The sequence below is a fragment of the Tamandua tetradactyla genome, chromosome 9 (assembly GCF_023851605.1).
Source record: "Tamandua tetradactyla isolate mTamTet1 chromosome 9, mTamTet1.pri, whole genome shotgun sequence".
In the NCBI taxonomy this organism is placed as follows: Eukaryota; Metazoa; Chordata; class Mammalia; order Pilosa; family Myrmecophagidae; genus Tamandua; species Tamandua tetradactyla.
The window spans coordinates 85,424,862-85,450,959 of record NC_135335.1 but is presented as its reverse complement, the minus strand read 5'-3'; the positions used below and the strand labels follow the sequence as shown (position 1 = coordinate 85,450,959).

The following is a 26,098-nucleotide window of genomic DNA, read 5'->3' as shown; positions in this document are numbered from 1 at the left end:
CTATTTAGGGACTGTGAAAACTATGTCTGTTACTGTTTTTCTATTTAGAGATTAAGTATGGTTTAAGGTGATGTGTATAGTTGCCAAGTTGACAAAGGGTGAATATTCTAGTAGTTAGGTTCAGACATCAACTTGGCCAGGTGATCGTGTCCAGTTCTGTTGCTATGGACTTAAGTCATCAACATGTGAATTTCATCTATGGCTGATTACATCTGAAGTCAGCTAAAGGGAGTGCCTTCTGCAATGAGTGAGTCTTAATAGGAGGAGTCAGAAGAGAGGAGCCAGAGCCAACTTGGACCCAGACATCTAGAGATGCAGAAAGGACATTCCCTGGAGAAAGCCGTTTGAATGCAGAAGCCAAAAGAGAAACCCAGCAGATGATGCTATGTGCCTTCCCATGTGACAGAGAAACCCAGAGAAACCCAGTTGCCGTTCTTCCAAGGAACTGTGAATTTTTAAAAACATTTTTTATTGTGAAATATAACATATATATACAAAAGCTATAAATTTTGAAGTACATTTTAACAAGTAGTTAAAGAACAGATTTTAAAGTTTGGTATGAGTTACAGTTTCATGATTTTTTGTTTTTTCTTCTAGCTGCTCCAAGACACTGGAGACCAACAGAAATATCAACATAATGATTCAGCAGTCATACTCATGTGTTGAATCCCATCTTCTCTATCATACTCTTCCTTCTCTTTAAATAACATATATACATAAAAGCAATAAATTTCAAAGTACATCACAATAATTAGTTGTAGAACATATTTCAGAGTTTTGTATAGATTTTTTGTAATTTTAGGTTTTTATTTCTAGCTGCTCTAAGATGCTGGAGGCTAAAAGAAATAGTATAACGATTCAGCACTTATACTCGTTTGTTAAACCTGACCTTCTCTGTATTACTCCACCATCACCTTTGATCTTTCTCCCCCTCTTTAGGGGTATTTGGACTATGCCCATTCTAACTTTTTCATGTTGGAAGAGGCTGTTAATAATATGGGGTAGGGGGATGGAACTAGTTGATGTTCTGGAAGGGCTGGTCCTTATGCATTTCAGGGCTTATCTGGTCCAGGGACCCATTTGAAGGTTGTAGGTTTTGGAGAGTTACCCTAGTGTATGGAATCTTTGTAGAATCACAATGCTCTAGGTGTTCTTTAGGATTGGGAAAATGATTTTGGTTGGGGTTTGGTAAGTTATGATAGGTAACAGTGTCTAACTGAAGCATAAGAGTGACCTCCAGTATAGCCTCTCAACTCTGTTTGAACTCTCTCAGTCACTGATACCTTATTTGTTACACTTCTTTTCCCCTTTTGGTCAAGATGGTATTGTTGATCCCCATGTGCCAGGGCCAGGCTCATCCTTGTGGGTTTTCTCCCGTGACACCAGGGAGACTTTTCATCCCTGGATGTCATGTCTCACATAGTGGGGAGGGCAATGGTTTCACTTGCACAGTTAGGCTTATAGAGAAAGGCCACATCTGAGCAACAAAAAAGTTCCTCTAGAGGTTACTGTTAGGCATACCTATATGTAGACTAAGCTTCTCTGCTACATACACAAGCTTCACAAGAGCAAGTCTCAAGATTAAGAGCTTGGTCTACTGATTTGGGTGTCCCTAATATTTGTCACAGTATCCAGGGTTTCCCCAGTGGTAAATTTTAAAAAGGAACTGTGGATTTGTAACTTAATAAACCCACTTTATAAAAGCTAATCCATCTCAGGTGTGTTGCATTACAGCCTTAGCAGACTAAAATAGAGACCTTTATAGATGACATTAAAGGGGTGGGTTTTATGAGTGACATGAGCTGAGATGTCAGTGAATGTATTAGGAATTCATAGGATGTGGAAATTAGTGGGCTGTGAAGAGAGAGACAGAGAGACACAGAGTAAAGAGATATGAGAGAAGCAAAGAAAGATAGGGAGGAGAGAGAGGGCTGGATGCCTAGATGGCTAGATGGAAGGATGAATGAATGGGTAGAATTATATGCCTTGCTTCACCTTCTTCTCTGCAGCTTTCTCTGAGTTCTTAGTCTTAGCTAAGTTCTGGCTGAGCAAGGAGTCTCTATGAAGAGGTAAACCTTGGAATCCTGTTATCTTGGAACATGCACCCTTGTGCGTATCCCAAGCCAAGTCGTTATTTACCTTGCCTCCAAGTTTGAGAATCTCAGGGTTTGTTTGTTTTGGTTTTTGCTGCTCTATGTAGTGTTATGAAACTTTTTATCCTAACATGTTCTGCTTTCTTTCTGATTTGCAACAGCTCATCCTAGCATCCGTCTTTTTGTCACCCATGGTGGGCAGAATAGCATACTGGAGGCGATCCAACATGGCGTGCCCGTGGTAGGGATCCCTTTCTTTGGAGACCAGCCTGAAAACCTGCTCCGAGTAGAAGCCAAAAACTTTGGTGTCTCTATCCAATTAAAGGACCTCAAGGCAGAGACTTTGGCTGTCAAGATGAAACAAGTCTTAAAAGACAAGAGGTATGCAGCTCTCTTGGCATGCGGTCACTTAGGCTGAAAGAAGGATTGCCTAAAATACCAAGGGCACTTATGGGACCTCCTTTGTATGGAATGTAGGGCATGGAATAATAAGATATGTGTGGTGCTAATGCCTGATCTGTTTCCTCTGAGAACAGGACCACAGCAATTTCAGTTAGATGCAAACAATTTTCTACTTTAAGGAGTATAAGAATCCAAACTATTTACATAGATCTCTTTGAGATACTTTGTGTGATGTGTTCCTTATAGTAGAATTCTAACTGAGGCAGAAAGTTGCCTTTTCAATCCCCAGATACACCAAGCAATTTCCCATCTCTGGGCCTTTGCCCTTGTTCTCCCCCAGAACATTCCTTCCCTTCTTTCCCTATGAGTGGCTCTTCCATGACATTCAGGTCTCATCTCCAATGTCATCTCAGAGAAGCCTCTCTGACTATCTTAATTCATTTCCTCTCCTATCACACCAATAATTATAGAATATTTCCTTCTTAATACTTATCAAGCTCTGTAATTGTCTCATTTCTTTATGTTGTTGTTTATTGACTCTCTCCCACTAGAGAGTAAGCACATAAGGACAGCATCAAAAGTCTTTTGCGTTCCACTGTCTTCTCAGTGCCAGCACAGGGCTTACCCCAGTGAGTGGTTGTTGAATTACTCTTGAGTGAGTCAATAAAAGGAGCCAGGTGACCTCAACATAATTGCTCAGCCCACACAATGGCTTTATTATGAAGAGAAAATTCTTTTTTCTGACTTACAACCACAAATAACTTACTAGTGTTGGAAGGGCACAAAATGTGAATCAGACCTCAGTACTTAACATGTTACTTTGCACATAAGAAATACCCCCCTCTAATTTTTTTTTTTTCCTGGAAAAACAACTACATAGCCTGAGAATCATGGTCAAACCTCGGGAGTCTGTTAACCCTGGAAATTTTGTATGCTTGCTACATTATATATCGGCATTATTCATTTTCTGCAAAATAGGGTTGCTGCTTTCATCAGATCTTCAAAGAGTCTGAGATCCTAGGAGGACAATAACTGCTGCCTCCTATGAAGGAGTTATTCTGGTCTGGATCTAACCAAACATTTATTATTACCAGCCAGGGCAGGCTCCATAGTATGTGGGTCCCAGTGCAAAAAGATAGTGTAACACCCTTTGTTCAAACATTATTAAGAATTTAAAGATGGCTATAACAGAGCAATAGGCTCTTCTATCTGGAGGTCTTTGTGCAGGTCTCAGCACATGAGGTTGACCGTGGTTCAGCAAAACAGAAACTCTGATGGTGCAGGGAGTGCAGACCTCTTCCTGAGGGCTTGGGACTCTCCAGAGTCACTTTTGTTTCTACCCAGTGCCTGACACAAACAAATAATCGAAGTATTTTAGTATTTAAATAATAGAAGAGGTATATAAATAATAGTGTATAAACAATAGAAGAAGCACATCATATGTAATTTTTCTAAGTGTAGCATAAGCCTTTTTGGCTTAGTCACCTGTAAATCCTTTACCAGTTTTCACATTAAGTATGGATCTTTGAATGTAGGTATCTTTATTGAACTTCTCAAGGGGGCCCAGTTAGAGTGGCAAGGCCAGGCTGGTCACTCTTCCTTGAAACTCAGGTTTTTGTGCATCTGGTAGGAAAGGCTCACCCACTCGAAGTCTTCTGAGACCATGTCTGTAATGTCCCCACCCTTGTGTCTCTGCAAACAGGTTCAAGTCTGCAGCGGTGGCCGCCAGCATCATCAGGCGCTCCCACCCACTGACACCCTCCCAGCGGCTGGTAGGCTGGATCAATCACATCCTCCAGACGGGGGATGCGGCGCACCTCAAGCCTTACGCCTTCCAGCAGCCCTGGCATGAGCAGTACTTGCTTGATGTCCTCTCATTCCTGCTGGTGGTCACACTGGGTTCCATGTGGCTTTGTGGGAAGCTGCTGGGCATGGTGGCCAGGTGGCTGTGCGGGACCAGAAAACTGAAGCAGACATGACATGGATGCATCTGAGGCTAGGTGTGTTGGACAGTTTCCCACCCCCAGCCCCACCCCAGCACTTTTCCCCATCACCTCCACTTGCTGATTTTCTTGCAAATTGGTCTTTACTCTTTTCTGCCTCTGCTCAGAAATCCTTAAACCACACTCTTAACTTCTTAATTTGCCTGTGTGGGATTTGGGCCAACTCTACTCATATATAATAAGTCCTCAGTAGCCAGTTCTACCTTTCTTCTCACTCCTATTACCTAGGCCCCGGTCTCTGATAACTTCATCCTCTGCCAGGTGACTTCTCAGTCTCTTTCCCCCATTTCTCCTTCCATCACTTTTAATAAACATATACGATATTTGGTATATTCTCCCTTTTTGGCTAACCACTTGCTTTTCATTGTAAGCTGTCCTCAGAGCTCAGGAAGCTTGTTCTCCCACATGCATTTGGAGCAAGGACAGCCCCTTCCAGGACTGCACATTTGGGCCCTTCTCCGAGTCCTCTCCTGCAGAGAGCGCCTTCTTGGTTGGTCAGACAAAGAGCCTGCAGTTTGGTCAATAGCTGATGCTGCTTTTGCTTCCCACTTTTCGCAGTTCCCTTCTAAAGATTGCCACTTTTATAAATGGAGTAGTGAAAACATGTGATGGAGAAATGGGAACATAAAAGTAACACTTTTGGAACCTCGGGTATCAGCGGTCATGGCAATTTCTAAGACTTTCTTGATTTAAGAGAAATTCTATGTCCCCTATTTCATTTGCCAAAGAATATTTCTATATATCCTTATATTTGGTAAACCCTTAAGAGTTTGCATTCAGCTACTAGTATCAGAAACCCCAAGAGAGTGACTAAAACTCTTCAGGGTTTTGTTTTTATTGTTTTTTTTTTTTTCATGTGAAAAAATCTGGAGACAAGCCATATGAGGCTGGTTTGCTGGCTCCATTGTGTCATAAATATCCCATATTCTTCTATCTTTTTGATTACTATAGAGCAATTATTCATTAATGTATCTGTTATATAGAGATCACAGGATGATAAAGGGCAGGTGAGGCCTGATTTAACTTCTTGTTACAGTACCTGGCATAGTGCTTTGAACAAAGAAGGGGTTTCATAAATGTTAATATAGTGGGCAAATAAATGGAAAAATATTCTGTAATCTAAGTCACTATATTCAAAATTCAAACTAAAATGTGAATGAATGTAATTGTAAGATTGTTGGGGACAAAAAGCCTTTGGAGGCAGGAAATACTTCTATCCATTTAAAACAGTATGTTTGTGTCCTTAATTATAGGGAAGATGTTATAGACAATTTTATGTATACTTTTGGCTAGGTTATGAAGCCCAATTGTTTGGTCAAACAAGCACTGACCTCATTGTTACTGTGAGTATATTTAGCAGATGGATTTGTATCTATAGTCAGTTGATTACATCTATGGCTAGTTGTAGCTATAATCAACAAAGGATATTTTCTCAGCAATGAGGGGGGTCTCCACATCCAATGAGTTAGAGGTCTTAAAACAGAAATGAGGATTTCTGTAGTCAGAAAGAATTTCTGCTTCTTCTGCAGTCATTCGATATCTCTGAGAGAATACAACTTCACCTTTTTAGCAGTGTTCAGCTTATAACCTACCCTGGAGAGTTTGCATGTGCTAGATTTCAGAATCACCTTTTCTGAACTTTCTAATTTGTGGCCTGCCCTACAGAATTTGGTTTTGCCAATCCCTGCAATTGCACGAGCCAAGTAGTATAATAAATCACACACACACACACACACACACACACACACACAGTCTCAGGAAAACCCTGACTAATACGGGGGGGTTGGATAATGAGTCCTTATGGTCCCTCCAACTTGATGATTATTTCATGATACATGAAATATCAAAAAAGAGTGTCATCACTGTCTTCAACATGTGTAATGATTCAGGTTCAAGGGCTTTGGTTCTGATATCATGGATAGAAGAAAGACCACTAACTTTGGTCAAGAATGAATATTGGCCCTAAATTTTTCTTGCTGTGTTATCTTGGACAGAATGCTTAACCTCTCTGAGACTTAGTTACACTTGTTGAATGGAGGATTTGATTACTTAAGGTACAGATTGATACATACTTTCCATCAATGGACCCAAGGTGTAGTTGGTCCTCAGTATAACTTTCTTTTTCTTCCCTTTCACTACATGAAATTTAGCTTTCATCATTTATTATTGAAATACAAAATGAAAAAAAATAAGTCCTTCAACACTAAAATCATAGATCTTGTTGTAGAGGCTGCAAAATCTTGTGTAGTACCAAGCTATTATTTTCTGTGTCTGACATCTGAGAGGTGGTTGAAACCCAAGAACATTCACCAAGTTTGAAGATTTTCTTTTTAGACAGTAAATGGTAACATATTCTCTTCTTTTCCGTTAATAAGAAAAAATCACTTTAGTTAAAATATCAATTTCTCTAAATAAGATAGCTCATAAAACCCCAGATACACTTCTAAATAATCCATTAATCAAAGAAGAAATAACAGAGGAAATTAGAAAATTTTTTGAATTTTGAACTGAGTGATAATGGAAATAAAACACATTTAAAATTTTGAGATGCAGGTAAAACACTGCTCAGAGGTCTAAAATCAACAATCTAAGTTTCCATCTTAAGGAGGTAGAAAAAATGAGCAAATTAAATCCAAAGTAGATAGAAATAAATAATAAATATCAGAGACCAAACTAACAAAATGCAATACAGAAAGATGAGAAAAATGAATAAAACCTAAAGTTATTTCTTTGAAAAATTCAATAAGATTCATAAAATTCTATTTGAATTAGGATTTAAGAGCAAGATAAAAGAGATGGAATCATCAATATCTGGAACAAAAGAAGGTTTATCACTACAAGTTCCACAGACAGCACAAGGATGATAAGAGAAAATTTTGAAAAACTTTATAGCAACAAAGCTGGCAACTTATGAAATGGACAAGTCCCTTGAAACTTAAAATTACCCAGATTTTCATAAGATGAAACAGACAATCTGAACAGCTCTTTATCTATTGAGGGAATTGAATTTATCAAAAACCTCCCCACAAATAAAACTCTAGATACAGATAGTTTCACAATTTAGTTCTATCAGATTACAAGAAGATACAACAATCTTACACAAACTCTTTCAGAAAAATAGAGACAACATGTCCTAACTCTTAAGACCAGCATAATACTAATACCAAAATTGGGCAAAAATCTTTACATACAAATAAAATTACAGATCAGTTTTCCTTACCATAGAAGGGAAACTTCTTATACCAGTAAGAAAACAAAAAGGCAAGCCATAAATTGGGGGAAGATATCTGTAACACATATCTCAGAAAAAGAAATTAGATCCAGAATAATAACTCTTATAACTTAATATGAAGAAAAATAACCCAATAATTTGCCATAAAATGAGCCAGGAGGTTTCAATAGACAATTCGCACACCAAAAGAAATACAAATGGCCAATAAGCACATGAAAAGATACTCAGCCACATTAGCCATCAGAGAAATGGAAAATAAAATCACAATTAGTTACCACAATGCATCTACTAGCATGGGCTAAAATGAAAAAGACAGACTATTCCAAAAGCGGGCAAAGATAAAGAGCTACTGGAACTTAGACATTCCTCTGATGATGGGAATGGGGAATAGTATACCACTTTGGAAAATTGCCTGCAGTTTCTTACCCTATGAACGGGTCATTCCACCTCTAGATATTTACCCAAATGAAATGAAAATATGTTCACAGCAGCTTCATATGTATTAGCAGCAGCCTGGGAAACAAAAAGAAAAATCAATGCCTAGCAACAGATGAATGAATAAACAGGTTGTGATATGTCCGGAAAATGGATACTGGTCAACAATAAAAAGAAGTGAACTGCCAACACCCACAACTACAAGGAGGAATCTCAAAGTTATGCTAAGTTAAGCCAGACATAGAAGAGTAAATCCTAGATGATTCCACTTGTATAAAATTCGAGAAAAAGAAAATGAATCTACAGCAGCAAAAAGCAGATCAGTGATTGCAGTGTGCCATGGGCTGCGGGAGGGTAGACTGCAGAGGCGGTAATGGAAATGTCCATACATCTATCAAAACTCATGAACTGTACTTTAAATGGATGCTGTTTATTGATGATAATTATCCCTTAATAAAATTGATCAAAAATATCTGTAAATCAGATGTGCTCTTAAGTGACTTTCTATTTGGGTGCCTGAAAATTTAGTACTTATGAATTATTACTGCATTTGAATAGGATAAAAAATGTGAATACATTTTTCTGCTTTCCAAATAGTAAAACCATTTCCTACAGAATTAGAGGGCTAATAAACATCCTGGTGTTAAGGATCAGGTTTTCAAACTTGATGGGGACTGGTTCCCATCCTGGAAAGTCATGAGCAGGGGGTGGGATCATTAGGAGGATGGAGGCCCCAGAGTGGAGGCAAGGTGGGCCCTGGAAAGCTGTTAGATCAACACCCCGGGGACACAGGGCTCATTTCCTCCAGTCTCCAAGTGACCCCTGAGGCAGTGCTATTGCAGGGAACAGAAGCTAGAGACCTAGATGCCTCAGCCTGTGGGTGTCCATCTTTGACTTGCCCCCTTCTAGATGGATTCGAGGTGCTCTAAGTGGTTAATCTGGTCATCTCAAGTCCGGGATTCACACATGACAGGTGTGAATCCAACTCCCACTAGACCAGTGTCTTGTCATTTGAAGATTTCTCTTTTAAAAAATGTATTAAAATGTACTTGTTAAGTTTAGTAATATGCATTAGCCTAATGAAAATTATTAAAATTAAAGTTTACTCTAAAAAAAAAAACCCCAAAACCCCCCAAACCCCCCCCAACCCCCCCAAAAAAACCTAATTCCTGTTTATTTCATGAGTGGGACTTGGGGTCTTTCCCTAACTCTGACATGGAATTTCACATTTGCTGAAAAATCGTAAACACAGGAAAAACATTTAATTTGTGGATCTTTAATCGGCGTGAAACGCAATGTACACTAAAGATTTACATGTGTAATACATGTATTTGAAGGCACATTTTAAGATTCTAAAATGGAGTTCAATGTGTCATTTGTGCTTCCCTTCATTATATAGTTATTCTTCTGTTCATCTGTTTCTACATTATAACCAACCACAACCTATGTACCTAAACGCCCTAGTGATATAATCTTCTCCATCTAAATCTTCTGTTGTTTCACTTGTCACATCATAGGTTGGGGATTATTGGGAGATGATTATATTATTTATTTAAACATCAATGACTCATCCATGGAAAAGGAAGTAAAAGGAATATATATGTTCTTATACAAACTTCTACTTAGTACAAGGAAGTTGCTGTTTCTGAAAAATAGATTTCATATTTTAAGTGTCTTTAATGGGAATGCACTTTAGCAAGCTCAACAATTTGATTCAATTTACATTGATTGGTTTCACAATTTCTGTACAAGGTAGATTTATTTGTGGCTGGTGGTGCATCTTGTTTAAGTGGTTGCTCCTCAAGAGGTAATTAATTTAGCTTTGGAATTTCACTTAATAAGAGTGCTACAGCTTAAAATTACTGGGTGAGTTATAACAAAGAGGGATGTTTTGGGTGAAATGGCCCATGGTGTGTGGAGAGGACACTCAGACATCTTGGGGAGGACGTCGGGAGCACATCCAACTCCTGCCATTGTCAGCACTTCTTATTGCTTGGCGGGTGCCATGCACCATAGACAGGAGCATTCTGGAAAGGTTGTCTAGACCCAAAAGAAAGCCAAGAAGATATTTTTGACCACGTGGCCTCTTTTTACTTCTCAAATCACACTGGTGCAGAATCTCCTCGACCAAGTCCATTCTTCATAAAATCCACAAAGAATATCATACCATTGATCTCCAGGGTAAGGCTAAGAATTTGACCAAGCAGATGTAATTCCCACTGCAGAGATTTTAGAGAGTGATTACCCTACCTGCCTAAGAACCTCACCTATAATGCAAGATGCAGAGCAGAAAGTGGATCTGCATTCTTCTTGGTTTGAGTCTTGGGTTCTTGAAACCACTCCGTGGCAGAAAGTTGAGAAGATGCGGGATTGTCAGGGGCAGGGGGATGTTGAAGGTACAACATGAATTTGATATTTTCCTCTAAATACGGCCATTAGACTGTTTCTCATCTTGCAAATTTATGCAAAGGAACAAGTGCAAAAAAATACAAAAAGAAGGGAACAGAAAAGAAGAAAAAAGAAAAGAGGAGAAAAAAAAAAGAAAAGAAAAAGTGGGGAGCCACCAAAGAAACCAAGGAAGTGAACAGTGGGAAATGGTATCCTACCAGTGCATGTATGTGGAAGAGGGAGGACTTAATATCATCTGTAATTACACCTGCCTGCTCAGGTGTGTGTTGCTTTAAATCTCACTGAGTAATAAGATACCCTTCCAGAAAGCCACCTGGAGACAAAAGAAGGGTAGGAAGAGGTTGCTGAAAAAAGTAAGACATTTTGATGAATATTACCTTAAAAACATGGGACGAACGTTTTGATACTATTTTAGAAACTAAACAATTGTCAGCAAAACTTCCGGCTGCTTTTTCTCCCAGGGCAAGCAATTTGGGCTTACATGGTGTCCTAGGAAACAGGAGTGTAAACTTGAGAAAGGGCAGGGTCAGGATCAGGAGTGACAATGAGCTGAGCCTATCAGGTTGTGAGTCAGCAGCAATGATCACCAACCATCCAATTGGCGCTAGGAGAGTGAAACCAGGAGCCTCGAAGAAAGGTAAGAGGGAGGAGGCAAAAGGGGATGGGAGGGGACCAGTTTTTCCAGACGCAGAAGAGAGCGTCCACAGTTTCAGTTTGAAGCAATTGCTGGCGACAGGTTAGCATTTAAGGTAAATTGATATTTTATCTGTTATATTGATTTGATCACATTTTGTTTTGTACTAGCTATAAAAAGAAGTTAGGAGAGTTATGCTCTAAAAAGGAAAACATGGAAGTTGGTGAGAATCCTTGGATTGGGAGACCCAAACTAAGCTGTCAGAGTAGGGAGGAAATAGCTTAGTTATGAGAGAAGCTCTTGCGATCTTTGCAAAGAGATGCTCAGTTAAAAATGGACAAAAGTAAATTCCATTCAATAAAGGGGAAAGAAATAATAGCATTGAGCAGTCACTCCATACGAGATCCTTGAATGTGAAGTGTTTGGGTGAATTCTTATAACTATCCTGTGAAGTAGACATCTTTTGTATGACCATTGACAAAACAAATGCTTCAGCAAGATTAAAGATCTCTAAGCCACACAGCAATTAAAAGACTGAGCTGGGATTCAGGTCTTGGTTTTCTAATGTTCAAAGCTTGGTTATATCTGCCATACCCTGCTGAACGGACCACTTGAATCAGAATCAGAATTCTTATTAAAGTGCCCAACACCGTTTGCTAGATATTGTATCAGAGAGTTGATTTTATTAATCATGGAGATGGGAGGACTTTAATAAATGGCAACACCATTTACTCAGCTGTCCACCCCCTTGCCTTCAGGCCGGGGCAGAGTTAAACCATTCTTAGCAAAGACAATTTTTTCCTTTCCTGTTTTTAGAGGAGCTATTTTTTCCTCCAAGTTGTACAACTGTAGAAATATCTTTATCTTCTTATTGTGAATTTTGAATATTGTGATTTAATTTGTGGGCTTTCATTTTTACTTATGTTTATATTCTAATAGTAATTATCAAACCCTTAGTTGGCAATAGGCATCACGTTATGTACTGCTGATAGGAGACGCAAAGGATACAGCCACTGCCCTCAAGGACCTTGCGGTCTAGTAGGGGAGGCAGTTCTGGAAACAAAGAGAATTCACATCATAGTGTAATATGGACACTATTTGGGTCACATCTTATGTGAGGCTTCACCACTGTGAATAGACAAGGATAAGCAGGATTTCTCAAGGTAGTGAGGGAGGGAGATATTTCTGAAAGTGGTGGCTGCATGGTGTGTTTGGGGTCATTGTGAGTTGGTATAGTGCTGAATACATTTGAAGGGGTTGGGGATTACAGGAGACAAAGCTGGAGAGGTAGGACCAAAGTATACATTCCATGCTAAGAAGATTAGACTTTACCTATCTGCAATGGGGAGCCACCAAAGAGCTTTAAGTTGGAGTATAAAGTGCAGATTTCCATACTACAAAGATGGCTCTGATAGATACCTGGAGGATGGATTGCAGGGGATCTGGTTGGAGGCAGGGAAGCAGATAGGAAACAATTGCAACAGTGGAAATCAGAGATGACAAGGTCCTGGACTAAGGCAGTAGCCGTGGTGATGGAGACCAGGAAACAGGGATGCAGAAAGTGTCAAGATGGTAGCTGCTGATTGGAGGAGGGGGAGGACTGTCTAGAATGTGGTTCACTTAATGACCTGGCTAAATGGTATTACTATTTCCTGAGGTAAGGAATAATGAGGAAAAGGTAATGAGTTCGGATCTGGAATGTTAGGCTTAAACTGCCTGTTGGCCATCCATGTGCAAATATTTTATGGAAAATTTGAGATCTGGCTCTGTAGTACAGTAGAGTGCATGCATGGGAATAAAGGTGTGGGAGTCATCAGTGTGTCAATGGGTATCACTGAGATTGCTATGGGATGGTGCTATGAGAGGAAGGAGAAGAAACAGAGGAAATGAAATTCATAGACATGAAGAGAGAAAAGAGCTTCAAGGAAGAGAAATGATTAGTCGACTATTGAGAGAAGTAAAATAGAGACAAAGAATGACTGTTGAATTTGGCAATCAGTTCAGCAATGACTTATCAAGAATATGTTCATTGGAGTGTCAGGGTGGGGGCCAGACTGCTGTGGACTGAAGAATGAATGGAGTATGGAGAGGTGAAGAAACTGTAGACTTTTTCAAGCAGCTTGGCTTTGAAGGGTGATAGAGGAAGTCCAGGACAAGAGTGTATTCATGAATTAAGGGGAAGGAGCTGGTGGAGAGGAGAAAAAGGACATAACGTTCAGCTAAGCATTCAAAAAAGACTGGGATCTGTCTCAGGGAGAGAGGTTATCCTTAGATGGGAGGAAGCTCAATTCTCTGTCTCCCAGAGTCTCTCTTCGGTCCTGTTGTTTTGTAAATCATGGAGATTCTGGTTCCAGACTCAGAAACTTCCCCTTCATCCCAAGTGTCCCCACCTATCTGGACAGCCTCAGAGTTCATCCCAGACAATCTATCCAACATGAAGCCATGAAGTTCCTATGTCTTCAGAGAAAAGAGAAGCTCTTTTTTCTCTTCATGTCTATGGGGGAGGAAGGGGCAAAGTCAGGATGTTCTCAGAGATAAACACCTTTGTAGATTTGGAGGAGCATGGTGAGAGGGAGTTCCTACTGGTGGCTTGGTTTTGTTCTGTGACTTAAAAGGTAAGGTATGGAGGACATTGGCAAAGACATGAATTAATGCCTTAGAAGACTGGAAGAAGGATTTGCCCATGATAATGTAAAATAGTAGTTGACTGTTTCTGAAGGCCCTACTGTGGCGAATGAATAAAGTTTCAGTGGTACCTGCCAATGGTAGTGTGTGGGTTTGCTCAGTTGAACTTTATAGCCTGCCTTTAAAGAGGGGGAGCATGAAAGAATTGAGTCAAGTTAGGCACTCACATGAGAGGAAAGAAGATTGACAAGTGAGAATAAAGAATGAAGGCACCAGTAGGGACTTGTTAGAGTGAGGGACTAAGTGTTTCAAAAGGAAAGGGAAGGAAATGGATCCAGAAGGGAGAGTGACATAAGTAATGGCTGTGGTGACATTGTAGGGTCAAGGCACTAGAGTTGTTATAAGATCAAAACATCTACAATTGGGATATGGAACTGAAAGGCAGAGAAAAAGTGGATGTTAAAGCTTTATTCATGAGCACGAAATGTGAGACATGATCTTGGGAGGGGGAAATAGAAAAGGAGAGCAGATATTGATAGAAGTCGAGGCGCTCCAGGAACTTCATGGCTTCATGTTGGATAGATTGTCTGGGATGAGCTCTGAGGTTGCCCAGATAGGTGGGGACACTTGGGATGAAGGGAAAGTTTCTGAGTCTGGAACCAGAATCTCCATGATTTACAAAATGACAGGACCAAAGAGAGACTCTGGGGGTATGTCCAGATGATCTGTGCTTCAAAGAAGGGTGTGAAAGGGACAGGCTGTGGAGATGGCTGGGTAAATCGTTTTGTAAAGTTCTGTAGAATTTGGACGTAAGAGGCAGTCTGAGAAGACTATGGGAGAAGTAGAGTTCCTTACACAAAATCAGGGAGGAGGTAGGTCAAAGATGTCATACCAATCAGCAGGAGATGGATGGTACATTCAAAAGCAGTAAAAAGAGAGTTTAATAAGAGGACTATTTATAAAGGTGTGGACAGGGTTAAGAGAAATATACAAGGACTGATGAAACACCTGGGGCTGTAGCCGGGAGGAAAGGGAATTACCCTCAGGTCTGAAGGGGCAAGAACAGGGAGCAATTACCAGATCTCCAAAAGAATGTAGCTGTAAGAGAGTACTGCCTTTGGTAAAGGCCTGTGGTTGGCATAGAGGAACCCAGAGAAAGAAATGCTCCACCCTCTTTCTACTCCTGCCCACTGATCTCCTGGGGGTGCCTTCCTTTATCTGACTCCAACTTGAAGCCAGGGAAATCTGGTTAAGGCAGTTCACAGAGGGTGACCTCTTATAGCCCAGATGAGGATGGAGAATCAAATTGAGAATAAATATTCAGCTCAGCAGTGGAGAGAGTTAGTTGTTTGAGGAGGCTGAGGATTAGTCGATTTGTAATGGACTAAGGAAATCTAAGTGTTGCTTCCTGCTGAATCAGCAGCAGGACTCATCCAGAAAGAATAAGTAGAGGGAGACCCAGCTGGGACTGCCCCAAACTGCCCCACCACGGGGCCTGTTGAGATTCTGAAGCAAGGTGCTAAGCCCAGGGTGATTAGTCTTTAAACACTTATTAGGTGAGCCTGCCTATACCAGCCACAGCCACCTCACAACAGCAAGGCGGCAAGAACTTCACTCAAGAACGTCCGTACCTATGGCAACCAGCCTTTGGGTTATATGGGGCTGGGGAACAAAGGTGGCTAATGTCAGAGGCTTGCATGTAAGTTTTGGAAAAACATCTAGATATGTGCTCTTTTCTCAAAACAAGATTTGCGCGGGGTGGATGGTGTTCAAGGGTATAGCAGCTGAAGCTCTGTGGGCTTCCAGGGTGTTCCAGGAAAGGATGCCTGGGAGGGGGCAGGGCAGAGACAAGGTCAGTTGTAAGTCCGGTAAGAGATGCTATATGTATCACACCCTAGGAAAACCTGGGTCTTGTCGTGGATGATACTCTTAGTCTCAAGAGGGCTCAGCAACCCTCTCCCCCCCAGTAACTTTTTGTGCTGGTGGTGTTGATGGTGGGGGTGGAAGTGGAGGTGGGGGAGGATGCTTGGGAGTTCACGGGATGGGGGGACATTTAACTTTTTTGGTTTCAACTGTTGCTTTAATCTCTGAAAATCCATGCATGAATTTAAGAACAAATCTTTACGCTATTGAAAAAATTGGGGGGATTTTGTAAAATATTTTGTAAAATTGTGTTCTTTGTTCTGATCTCAGACAGCTTTGTATAAAGAAAAATAACAAGGCTCATAAGAACAGTTTCAATATTATGGAAACAAGCTGGCATCTGGGAGAAAATGTCTCAAGATGATTGCAGAATTATAGAAAGGGCCATATGCTGCCTTTTTCTTGGCCCTTGGTCTCCATGAAAATTTAATTCTCTCACATCTCTAGTCATGATTCTATTGTCATCAGTATATTATTTCACTCTTCCTTCAGCCTGGGACAGTTTTGTTTTTTTTAAAGAAAAACTTTTTCTCCTCATAACAGGAAGTCAAATAAAATAAATGTTTTCAAATATTGTAAAATAAAATGTGTAATCTGAGAGAACAGGCCAGTCCTTGTCTGAGAGGTGGGTTAAAGTTGTGCTTATTTTCTTTGAGCTCAGCTTTGTGTATTCACTTCTACTGCTGCCCTCTGACCTCAACAGAGAAAGGAGATAGGTGAAAATTCTCCAGGAACTACAATTTGCATTGTTTTTTTCATAGTGTGCTGTGGACTCAATATTGTTAATAAGCTTGTCCCACTTTTTATATATGAATGTTCGGTAGTACTATGTGGAATCTTTGTTTAAACAATGGATATTTCTGAAATGTTGTGGGTGATTTACAATAGAACGCTGGCATAGAGACAGGGGCTCAGACTCATGGTTCTGCTACTTGTATAAGAGCTGGGACAATGCCTAAATATCTCTGCATAGCACCTTCCTTATTTTATAAAATGGAAATGCCCATGATCCTTCTGATATATATAAGAGCACTGTCACCTGTCAGAAATTCAAGCATTATTATCAAAACTTTCTTTATACTGGACAAATTTTCTGTTCTAAACAAACTGTGGGTAATTTTTAAAACTTAGGCCACCCCTTTAGCAGAGAACCTGATGTGAAGTAAGTACTCAATAAACCTTTGCTTTTGTTGTTATTATTTTTCTGCATGGTCTAGAGATAAGCAAACTTTTTGTATAGAGAGTCAGCGAGTATTTATTTTAGTCTTCTCCAGCCAAATGTTTACTGTCACGACTATTCATTTCTGCCGTTTGCAACACAAAAGCAGAGACAAGATGTGCACAAATGTGTGTGTTTGTTTTCCAATAAAATATTATTTACAAAACCAAGTAAAGGGAAATAGGTCCATGGGCTGTGGTTTGATAACCCCTGGACTAGGTCATTTTAGGTGGTGTTTGCTGAATTGAGGGTATCCATCGTAACTGCCTGCTTTGGTTTATTAATGCTGCCAGAAATGGGTTAGCTTTTATAAAGGGAATTTATTAAATTACAAGTTTACAGTTCTAAGGCCATAAAAATGTTCAAACTAAGTCATCCAGAGAAAGATGACTCAAGAAAGGCTGATCTGAGAAGGCACAGGGCTGGCATCTGCTGTTCCTCTGGCCCCGGGTTTCAGTTTCCCCAGGGACATTTTCTTTCTGCATCTCCAAATGTTTCTGTCTGTGTCAGCTCTGTGCTTTTTCCAAAATGATTCCCTCTTAAAGGGCTCCAGTAAGCAGATTAAGACCCACTTGAATAGGTAGAGCAACATCTCCATGGAAACCATTTAATCAAAAGGTCCCACCCATAAATGGGTTGGTCACATCTCCATGGAAACAACTTAATAAAAAAGATTCACCCAAACAATAGGTCTGCTCCCACAAGATTGGATTAAGAAAAAGAGCATGACTTTTCTGGAGTGCATAACAGATTCAAGCCAGCACACTGCCCATGGAAAGGTAAACCTTATCTGCTTTGAGGGATCAGAGGTTGAGATGTGAGAAATCACAATGTATGTGCTAACTTCTGCTCCTAGGGCTTGCCTTAGTCTCCTCTATTAGGGGTGATCTCGTTGCTCTGTATGTCTAGAAAAGCCTCAGGCCCTGGAGGCTGTTGCGGAACCAGCTGATCTATAAGTGCTTACTCCCATATTTTCTGAAATAGTTCTATTGACTCTGCCAACTGCAGCAGAAACTAGAGTTGCTTACTCAACAGCCAGAAATCTCCTTTATTAGCGGAACCTGGAGGCTAGCAAAGTAGCCAACCAAAAGCCAGTTTTCCCAGCCTCCTTTGCAAGATTGGCCAATGAGATATAAGTGGGAGGAACTGGATGGAGTGTTCTGGGAATCACTTGAAAGGCTGCAGATAGCTCGGAGATGCATCCTAATTGTCCTTGCCCCTTTCGCCTTTCTGCCACCTGCAATGTGGATGTAATGGTTGGAGCTGCTTTGGTTATTTTGTAATTTGAGTTAAGTTTGAGAGTAAAAACGTAGGGTAGAGAGATAGTGAGAACCTGGTATCCACCTGAAGGCCTATCTCCAGGCTTAATTGAATGAGTGGAAAGTAAACCTCTCTCATTTCCACAGTCAATGGCTGATTTCTGTTATGAGTAGCCTAACCTAGTCAGACTCTGTTTTGAGGATCTGTACTCAATTCATAACTGCTACGCCACCCTACATGAATATTGGCATTATGACATTAATTTCTACCCACTAAAACCTTTTAATTTTCTGGAAGTATGAGTTTAGAGCACTTAGGATGCCAAAAGAATTGGCTGAATTTCTAAGTGGTTATAAAATAAACATTAAACTGACAACTCCAAAAGAAGCCTTCTAAATAACTATAAAGTAGTTATCAAGTAAGTGATTTTGGTGACTAATGGCTGCAAATGGGCAATCTGTAGCTAAAGCTGTGACTTTAAAGGAGAGCTGTAAAAATAAAAGGATAAAGGAAGATATATTGCAATGACGTGAAATCATCTGTCTGAGGACAAGGCTGGAATATTTAGAAGTTATCTGATTGGTTTTAAGAACATAGTCATTCAACCCAGGGAGTCTGGAACAAAAGTTTTATTATGTGTGTGTGCATGCTTGTGTGTATATGTGTATGTTCTGTACATAAATCCAGCCAACCCTTTGCTTACCTTCGTGTAGTTAGGTATCTTCTTACTCTGTTTCTTTAAGATCTTTCATCTGGCAGGCTGACCTGACTCAAAATAGATGGCAAGTAATTTCCTGGTAAAAGCCCTGGAGACACAAAGCAGAGCAGAACAGAGCGGGATGCATAAGCAGACAGTAAGGCTAGTGCTATTGAGATAGCATGTGTCTCCTGAGATTCTCAGAGCATGCTCATGGTGACAAGGACTCTGTGTGCCTGAAACCCCTGGGGCCCCTATACCTTATTAAACCTGGACTTGCACCGCATTGCATTAGTTGCATGGATCCTTGAGTATCATGCTGAATAGTTTTCCTCACTTTCTTTCATAAGCTAAAACTTCTGAAGAGGCTGCTAGCTAATGATAAAATTCTGCTATAATGGAGTTACTTTCTTTTCTCAGTTCTCAGGGTAAGCTGAATCTCTCCTCACAGTGAATTGCTAGTTATTTTACCCAGGTAATGGTCAATATCCAGGGCCAATCCAAACACAGCAGGAATAAGCATTTGTCAATTGTCTCATTTAAGAATGCCCTTAGCTTACGTAAGGAAGACATTATCTATATTTTATTTATTTTTTGCATGGGCAGACACTGGGAATGGAACCTGGGTCTCCAGCATGGCAGGCAAGAACTCAGCCTGCTGGATAGATCATTTAACCAATCCAAACACAGAGAGCTCAGAATAAGAATGAGGGCCTTTGATCCTATGTAGCTTAACGTAACACCTGGATACATCCCAGAGTATATTAAGCAGATAATCAAAAAAGTATTGACAAAGTCCCCTGAGGGATGGGAGGACACTTATGGAACCATTAAATTTTACCACCAGGGAAACCCTTGATACTGTGTCAAACATTAGGGATACCTAAGTCAATAGGCCAAGCCCTTGATCTGGTGGCTTGTACTTGTGAAGCTTATGTAGGTAGCAGAGAAGCTTAGCCCACCTATAGGTATGCCTAAGAGTTGCTTCCAGAGGACCCTCTTTTGTTACTCAGAGCCCAACTCTGCAAGTGAAACCACTGCCCTCCCCCACTATGTGGGACATGACATCCAGGGGTGAAAGTCTCCCTGGCAGCATGGGAGATGACTCCCAGGGATGAGTCTGGCCCTGGAACCATGGGATCAACAATGCTATCCTGACTAGAAGAGGGAAAAGAAATTTAACTAATAAAGTATCAGTGGCTGAGAGAGTTCAAATAGAGTCGAGAGGCTACTCTGGAGGCCACTCTTATGCAAGTTTCAGTTAGACATTGCTACATACCATAAGTTGCCAACCCCCAACCAAAACCATTCCTGCCAATCCTAAAGAACTCCTAGGTAGTTATATAAGATTCTACTAAGGTTCCATGTACTAGGGTAACTTTCCAGAAACCTACAACCTCCAGATGGGTTCCTGGACGAGGTAAGTCCTGAAATGCAGAGGGGGCAGCTTCTCCAGAACATCAAGTAGTTCCATCCCTCTTTCCCATATTATCAACAGCCCCTTCCAACATGAAAAAGTTAGAATAGGCCTAGCCGAAATACCCCAAAAGAGTGGGAGAAAGATCAAAACTGATGGTGGAGTTATACAGAGAAGGTAGGGTTTAACAAATGAGCATGATTGCTGAATCATCATATTGATATTTCTTTTAGTCTCCAGTCTCTTAGAGCAGCTAGAAATAAAAACTAAAACTGTGGAATTGTAACCTGTAGCAAACTCTGTTCTAAGACTACGTTGTGATGTGCTTTGACATTTATTGCTTTTTTGGTATATATGTTATTTTTCACAAAAAGGGGAAAAAACAAAAAAAGAAGGACAAACTATGTTAGTTAGATATAATTTTTAAAACAATTTTAAATATAGAATTTCTAAATTGTGTTGGCTTCCATAGCCACAGCTTTACATATGGTAATATTTTATGAGCTAATCTCTAAAAGCTTCCCACTTGCCTTTACATCTTCTCAGATTTTGCTGAACAGGGTTAATTGAGATATTTATTGGAAAGATACACTAAGATTGGATTAATTTTTATATGGTTAAAAAAAAAACCTCTTGTAGGAAAATAAACATTACACCCAAATGAAAAAAAGAAAGAATACCTTTGGCTTCAAGCAACAGAAACATCATCAATAATGGCTTAAACAAATAGGGGCTTATGTGTCTTATAAGCGTAAGTGAGGCATTGGGCTTTGGTTCAGTAGCTCAGTGATGGTAGGATCCCAGATTGGTATTGCTGTGATTCTCTTGGCCCTTCCCTCATGATTGCATATTAGCTGCCACAGCTCCAGACATCACATTCTTGGCAGGAGGAAGGTGGAAGAGATGGGAGAGCTTTCCCAGAACCCCTCAACAGAACTTCTGGTTCAGTCACCCATCTGAAAGGACAGGGCAGCAAGGAAAGGGGGATTGGAATGACCTGAGGATTAACCAGTTGGCAATATCTGGAAAATCAGCTGTAATTCAAATTACTTCAGTGATGTAAGTTCCTTGAGGGTAGGGACCTTTGTTGCCACTTTGTGGCACATAGTAGGTGCTTAGGGAGAGACAAAGCAGGTGCCATGGACACACTAGGAGGCACTCACTCTCAGGGTTGGGCAAATGCAGGGTCTACGTTTGCATGATCCTGAGAGTGAGTACCTCCTTAAGCCTTGTGCCCGAGGTGCCTGCCTTGCCTGGCATTTCTCGTGGCCCTGGCTGAACAACTAAAATGAAGTATCAAGAAGACGTATGGAGGAAACACCTTTAACAATAATATTTATGAAAGATTATTTTAAAATTGTGCCATTAGGTTAATTCACGCACCAAAGATGAGTAGAAAGAAGAGGCTGTGACTTAGCATTTAGATGGGCTCTAAGGAAGCCTATCAACAGTAGCTGAAACATGAATTATAAACATTTTGAGAAAATGCCTTTCAGCACAGAGAAACTTTGGTAAAGTGCCAGACTTTGACAACATTATCTATGCTATTTCCACAGTATGCTTATGTCACCAGAGTGTAGATTAAATATTGTGATACTTGCAAGGGTGCATGAGAGTTGGCAATCCAAACAAAAAGCCAGAGGCATCCATATATCCATACACTGTGCAAATTGTGAATAAAAATAATCTGTGGAAAAATAGTAAATGTTATGGAAGATAATCAGCACAGAAACTTTGTGTTTTGGTTTCAAGAAACACAACAACAACAAAAAACTACCTCAAACAAAATAACAACAAAAAGCTTCTGCAGCAGCGGGAAGAAACTAAGTGGGATTGTTTCTCAACCAAGACTTGACTCTGAGCCTTAAAAGTTTTGAAAACATGAGCAGGGACCCTGAGTGTAGAGTGGGGTCATGTTTGATGACCAGTGGGCAGCCTGGCTTTGCCCTGCTCTGCTGACCACACTCCTGCTCTGTGGTGAAATTCTATTAGCATCCCAAGGCAATCTGTTCCTTGAAGCTTTTCCTTTCCTTCATCTTATTTCATGGGCATTCACTGAGTTCCCAAAGCCATGTGTCAGCGCTTTAGCATAGCTCTTGAGGGCACTGATTTAGTGAGACAGACCTAGATTTAAGCCCTGACTCTGCCATTTTGTGGAGGTGCATTCTCAGGCAAGTGGCCCAGTTCTCTGGGTCTCTGTTGGTTTCTCTGTCATAGGGTGATCATAGTCTAAAGGACCTGCTCTCTGAGATGCTGTGCTAATGTGGGTAATACGTTAGGCTTGGCCCCTAGCGTAGCTGCAGTTACTTTTATTACACTTCTCTCCGTGACTTTATCTTGGCCTACGTCTTGTCATAGCCTTTCCTATAATCTTCCCCCCCACAAGGTCTCATTCTTTTTACCAGAGGGTGACTTTGTATTTCCTATAGCTTAGGTCCTCACTCTCAGGTAGGCATGAAAACCACCTGGAAACATTAGAAAGCAGATCCCCACTACCTGTACCTGGAGATTCCAGTTTACTGTGTTTGATGTGGGGTGTGGGAAACTTCATTTCTCAACAGCATTCCTGACGGGCTCGGGTCTTCTCTACACTATCACTCCTAACCACGGTCCTGTTGACAGTTGGATGGGGTGATTTTTTTCTAGTGGGAGGAGGTTGTCCTGTGGTTTGTAGGATGTTTAGTCGCATCCCTAGCCTCTGCTCACTAAATGCCAGATGCACATCTTGCTCCAATTTGTGATAACTCAAAATGTTTCTAGATATTTTCAGATGTTCCCTTGGGATCAAAATCTTCCCTGATTGGAAATTACTGCCCTCTAGCATCACCTAAAGAATTAGGACAGTGTCTTGCACAGCCAGAGATGGTAAGGATCTGTTCAGTTGAATTCGTTCCAATGGTTTAGGTGAAGTAATATGAACATCCCGGACACACACCTTTCTTTATATCTTCTCTGGGGTCTCCCAGTACTGTAGAAACTAAGTCTGCCTAATTCTCTCTTCAAACCTTCTGAGTCTTAAATGTTATTCTTGCAGGGTGGGGAAGGCACTGTTACCTAGTCCCTCTTTATCCTCCTACTAGGGTACACTCGGCACATAGGATTCAATATTTATTCCAGAAAGGGCTCTTACTAAGGGGAAACTTCTTGAGGAAGCACAGGTTTTTGCCATCTACTGTATAGTAGGGAAAAGTTGATCGAAGGGACTGGAGTCAAGTGTGGATACAAAAATGAGATGGTTGACTTTTTTTCCAATCATTGCTTCTAAACATTTTTTTTTGCCTCCATCTTTGGATGACATTTCAAATATTAAAAGGTGCATTATGTCTAAACCAAAATTTCAGTCTTTCATCCAATTCCCAAGTAGAGAGGCCAAGAGTGGAAAATAGCATCATATCCCCCTTTCCCACTGCGGGGCCCGATGCCCACAGTTAGTCCTGAACTGGCAGGGATGGGAAAAACTTTGACTTGGATGTGAACTTGAGAGAAGGCAAGTATGTTTCCATCTTGCTAGAACTAGCTTAAAACCCTACAGTTTAATCGATAGCTTCCCATTTTCTACATTGCCTTCCTCCTTTCTCCTCTCTACACAGCAGGATGCTTTAAAAGTGCATGGACTTATTATTGCAACTCCAGATCCCTTGCTATTGAAAATAGCTAAAGTAATAGCAGAGGGATTTGACAATCACAGAAATGTCTAAAAATGTGCTTATGGTAAAAATCATTACATGGTCTGCCTGTGGGGAGATTGGGTTTGATGGCACAGAGAGGCAGGAGGGGTGTTTGGAAAAACTGGAGCCCTGCAGGTAGCTGCTGTTCTCACAGGGCTAGGTTTACATGACTTCCTCAGTAGGTCAGTTTCCAGTCACAGTACACACTGTTCCCTTGACTCAGCACCCTAAGTGGGACGTGTGTTTGTGCACTTGTGTGTGTGTGTACAAAGAAGGACTCTCCAAGCAAAACCAGGTACCATCCATTGTGGAGCAAGCCCCTGCCAGCCAGACAGGCTACTTCCACCCAGTCCCCCGTCCCCTCTCACCTCTGCCCTCCTGCATGACATTTGCAGTGCCTTCCTTGCTCCCGTTTATCTAACTCTGTCTTTTCTTCATTAGCTTTCTTCTTGTCCAAAGTTCGTCTCCAGTTCATTAAAATCGTTTCAGCTCCCTTGGCTCCTTCAGGCACCCACCCTTTTTCTGAAGGATGCAAATCAGGAGTGCAGTGTCATAGGAACCAAACGGGGGGGGGGGGGGATGGGGCAGTTTGAGAAATTTCCTAGGATTATGCTACCAAGCGGATGTGGAAGACCTTGGTGCTTTCCCTGCGCAAGGCAATCTCTTCACCTCTGAATGCCACTTTTGTGTTTGAAGGTTGTGAAAAAATGATATGCATGTAATTCATCTTACTGCCACCAGGATGAACCAAAGACAGCCCAATAAAATGCAGGTTGGTGCTTGAGAGTCTCTAAAAGGTTCACTTAAATCTGGTGGATTCCCACTAAACCTACTGAAAACAATAACGAGGCAGCCCTCTATGCAGCATCTGCTTTCCATATCCTGTTCCACAAGTACTCTTGAAACACAGGCGGGTTGAAAGCGTTGGCAGCGGCAGTCCGTTTGCGCTTCCGGAGAATAGTAGGCAGGGGAAATCTCACCTGGGCTCAAGGGAGAAGACCTGGTGAGCATTGCTACAAGGGCTGCTTTGGCTTTGCTGCTGGCAGCTTAGCCTGAGCCCCACATCTCTAGTTCGCTGCAATTCATTGCTCTGTGAATGTCTCTTCCCACCAGCCACTGGGGGGGTAGGGGTGGGAGAGCAGGTGGCAGGCAAAGAACTCTGGATATCTTGGGTGAGCCTCCCCCCCCCCCCCCGTCCCCACACATTTAGTTATTCACCATCTTAAATCTCTCCATCTCCCTTTGTCCCTGCCGCCAATACTTCTGCCCAGGCAGCACTGCTTTTCACCTGGTTGGCTACACCGATCTGCTACTGGTCAGCCTCACCTTCCAGTCCATTCTCCAAAGAATATAGGGTCTTTTAACATTCAAACTTTCTTTCCATTATTTACAACCCTGTATGGTCTCCGGTTGTTCCCCAGTTCCAAATCCGAACTCCCCCCCATGCTGTTCCAGATCCTTTGTGATCGGATACTTGCTTACCTGCCCAGTTTCATTTTCTTCCCAATTTCCATTTTCCACATCCCCCCTGCCCCCACAACTCTCTTTCTCTGTCTCACTCGCCCTTATTCTCCAATAATACTAATATTTGTATTTCTCTCGTATTATTTTCTCTTTCACTTTGGCCTTAGCATTTGGTACATATTCTGCCAGAAATATACCACGTTCTTCCCTCTTCTACCCTTACGACCTCAGCCTCCATAACTACCACCTCCCTTTAGGGTTAAAGCTTAGACATCATCTGTGACACTCTTACAGAAATTAGCTGTCCCTCTTCTGATTTGTTTTAGCTCAGCAGTGTGATTGCATCCCCCCCACCCCCGCACGTGCACATCAGTAAGCGCACTTTCCACCTTAGCTTCTTCCCCCTTTCCCTCCACAACCAGCGCGGTAACCCCCTATAGACCAGGACATTTGTTGAATGAATGGCCGGAAAGAGCGCTTCGCCGGGGGAGTGCGCAGACGCTATGCCAACACACGGCGGCGCTGCGGCCGCGTTTATCACCGAGGGCTGCTGCTGTTCTCGCGCAGGGGGGGCAGCCTCGCTGGTCTCTAAATTGGATGCGCTCTGCTCTAGCCAC

General features: G+C 41.3%; 2 protein-coding genes across 6 annotated transcripts in view; both read left to right on the top strand.

Moving 5' to 3' along the window:
• Window positions 1-5,143, top strand: part of LOC143647223 (UDP-glucuronosyltransferase 3A2-like) — a 32,475-nt gene extending 27,332 nt beyond the window's left edge. For both annotated transcript variants that reach the window (XM_077116970.1, XM_077116971.1), the window contains 2 exons: window positions 2,255-2,474; window positions 4,198-5,143. In XM_077116970.1, the coding sequence (XP_076973085.1) occupies window positions 2,255-2,474; window positions 4,198-4,474 (497 nt within the window). In that variant the 3' untranslated portion in view covers window positions 4,475-5,143. The remainder of the gene's footprint in view (window positions 1-2,254; window positions 2,475-4,197) is intronic.
• Window positions 5,144-10,881: 5,738 nt separating this feature from the next.
• Window positions 10,882-26,098, top strand: part of CAPSL (calcyphosine like) — a 38,594-nt gene continuing 23,377 nt past the window's right edge. For 2 of the 4 annotated variants that reach the window (XM_077115148.1, XM_077115147.1), the window contains exon 1: window positions 11,208-11,323. The gene's annotated coding sequence lies outside the window, so the exon portion shown is untranslated. Of the gene's footprint in view, window positions 10,928-10,960; window positions 11,324-26,098 lie in introns of those variants that run through there. The other 2 variants (XM_077115150.1, XM_077115151.1) reach the window with 2 other exon arrangements.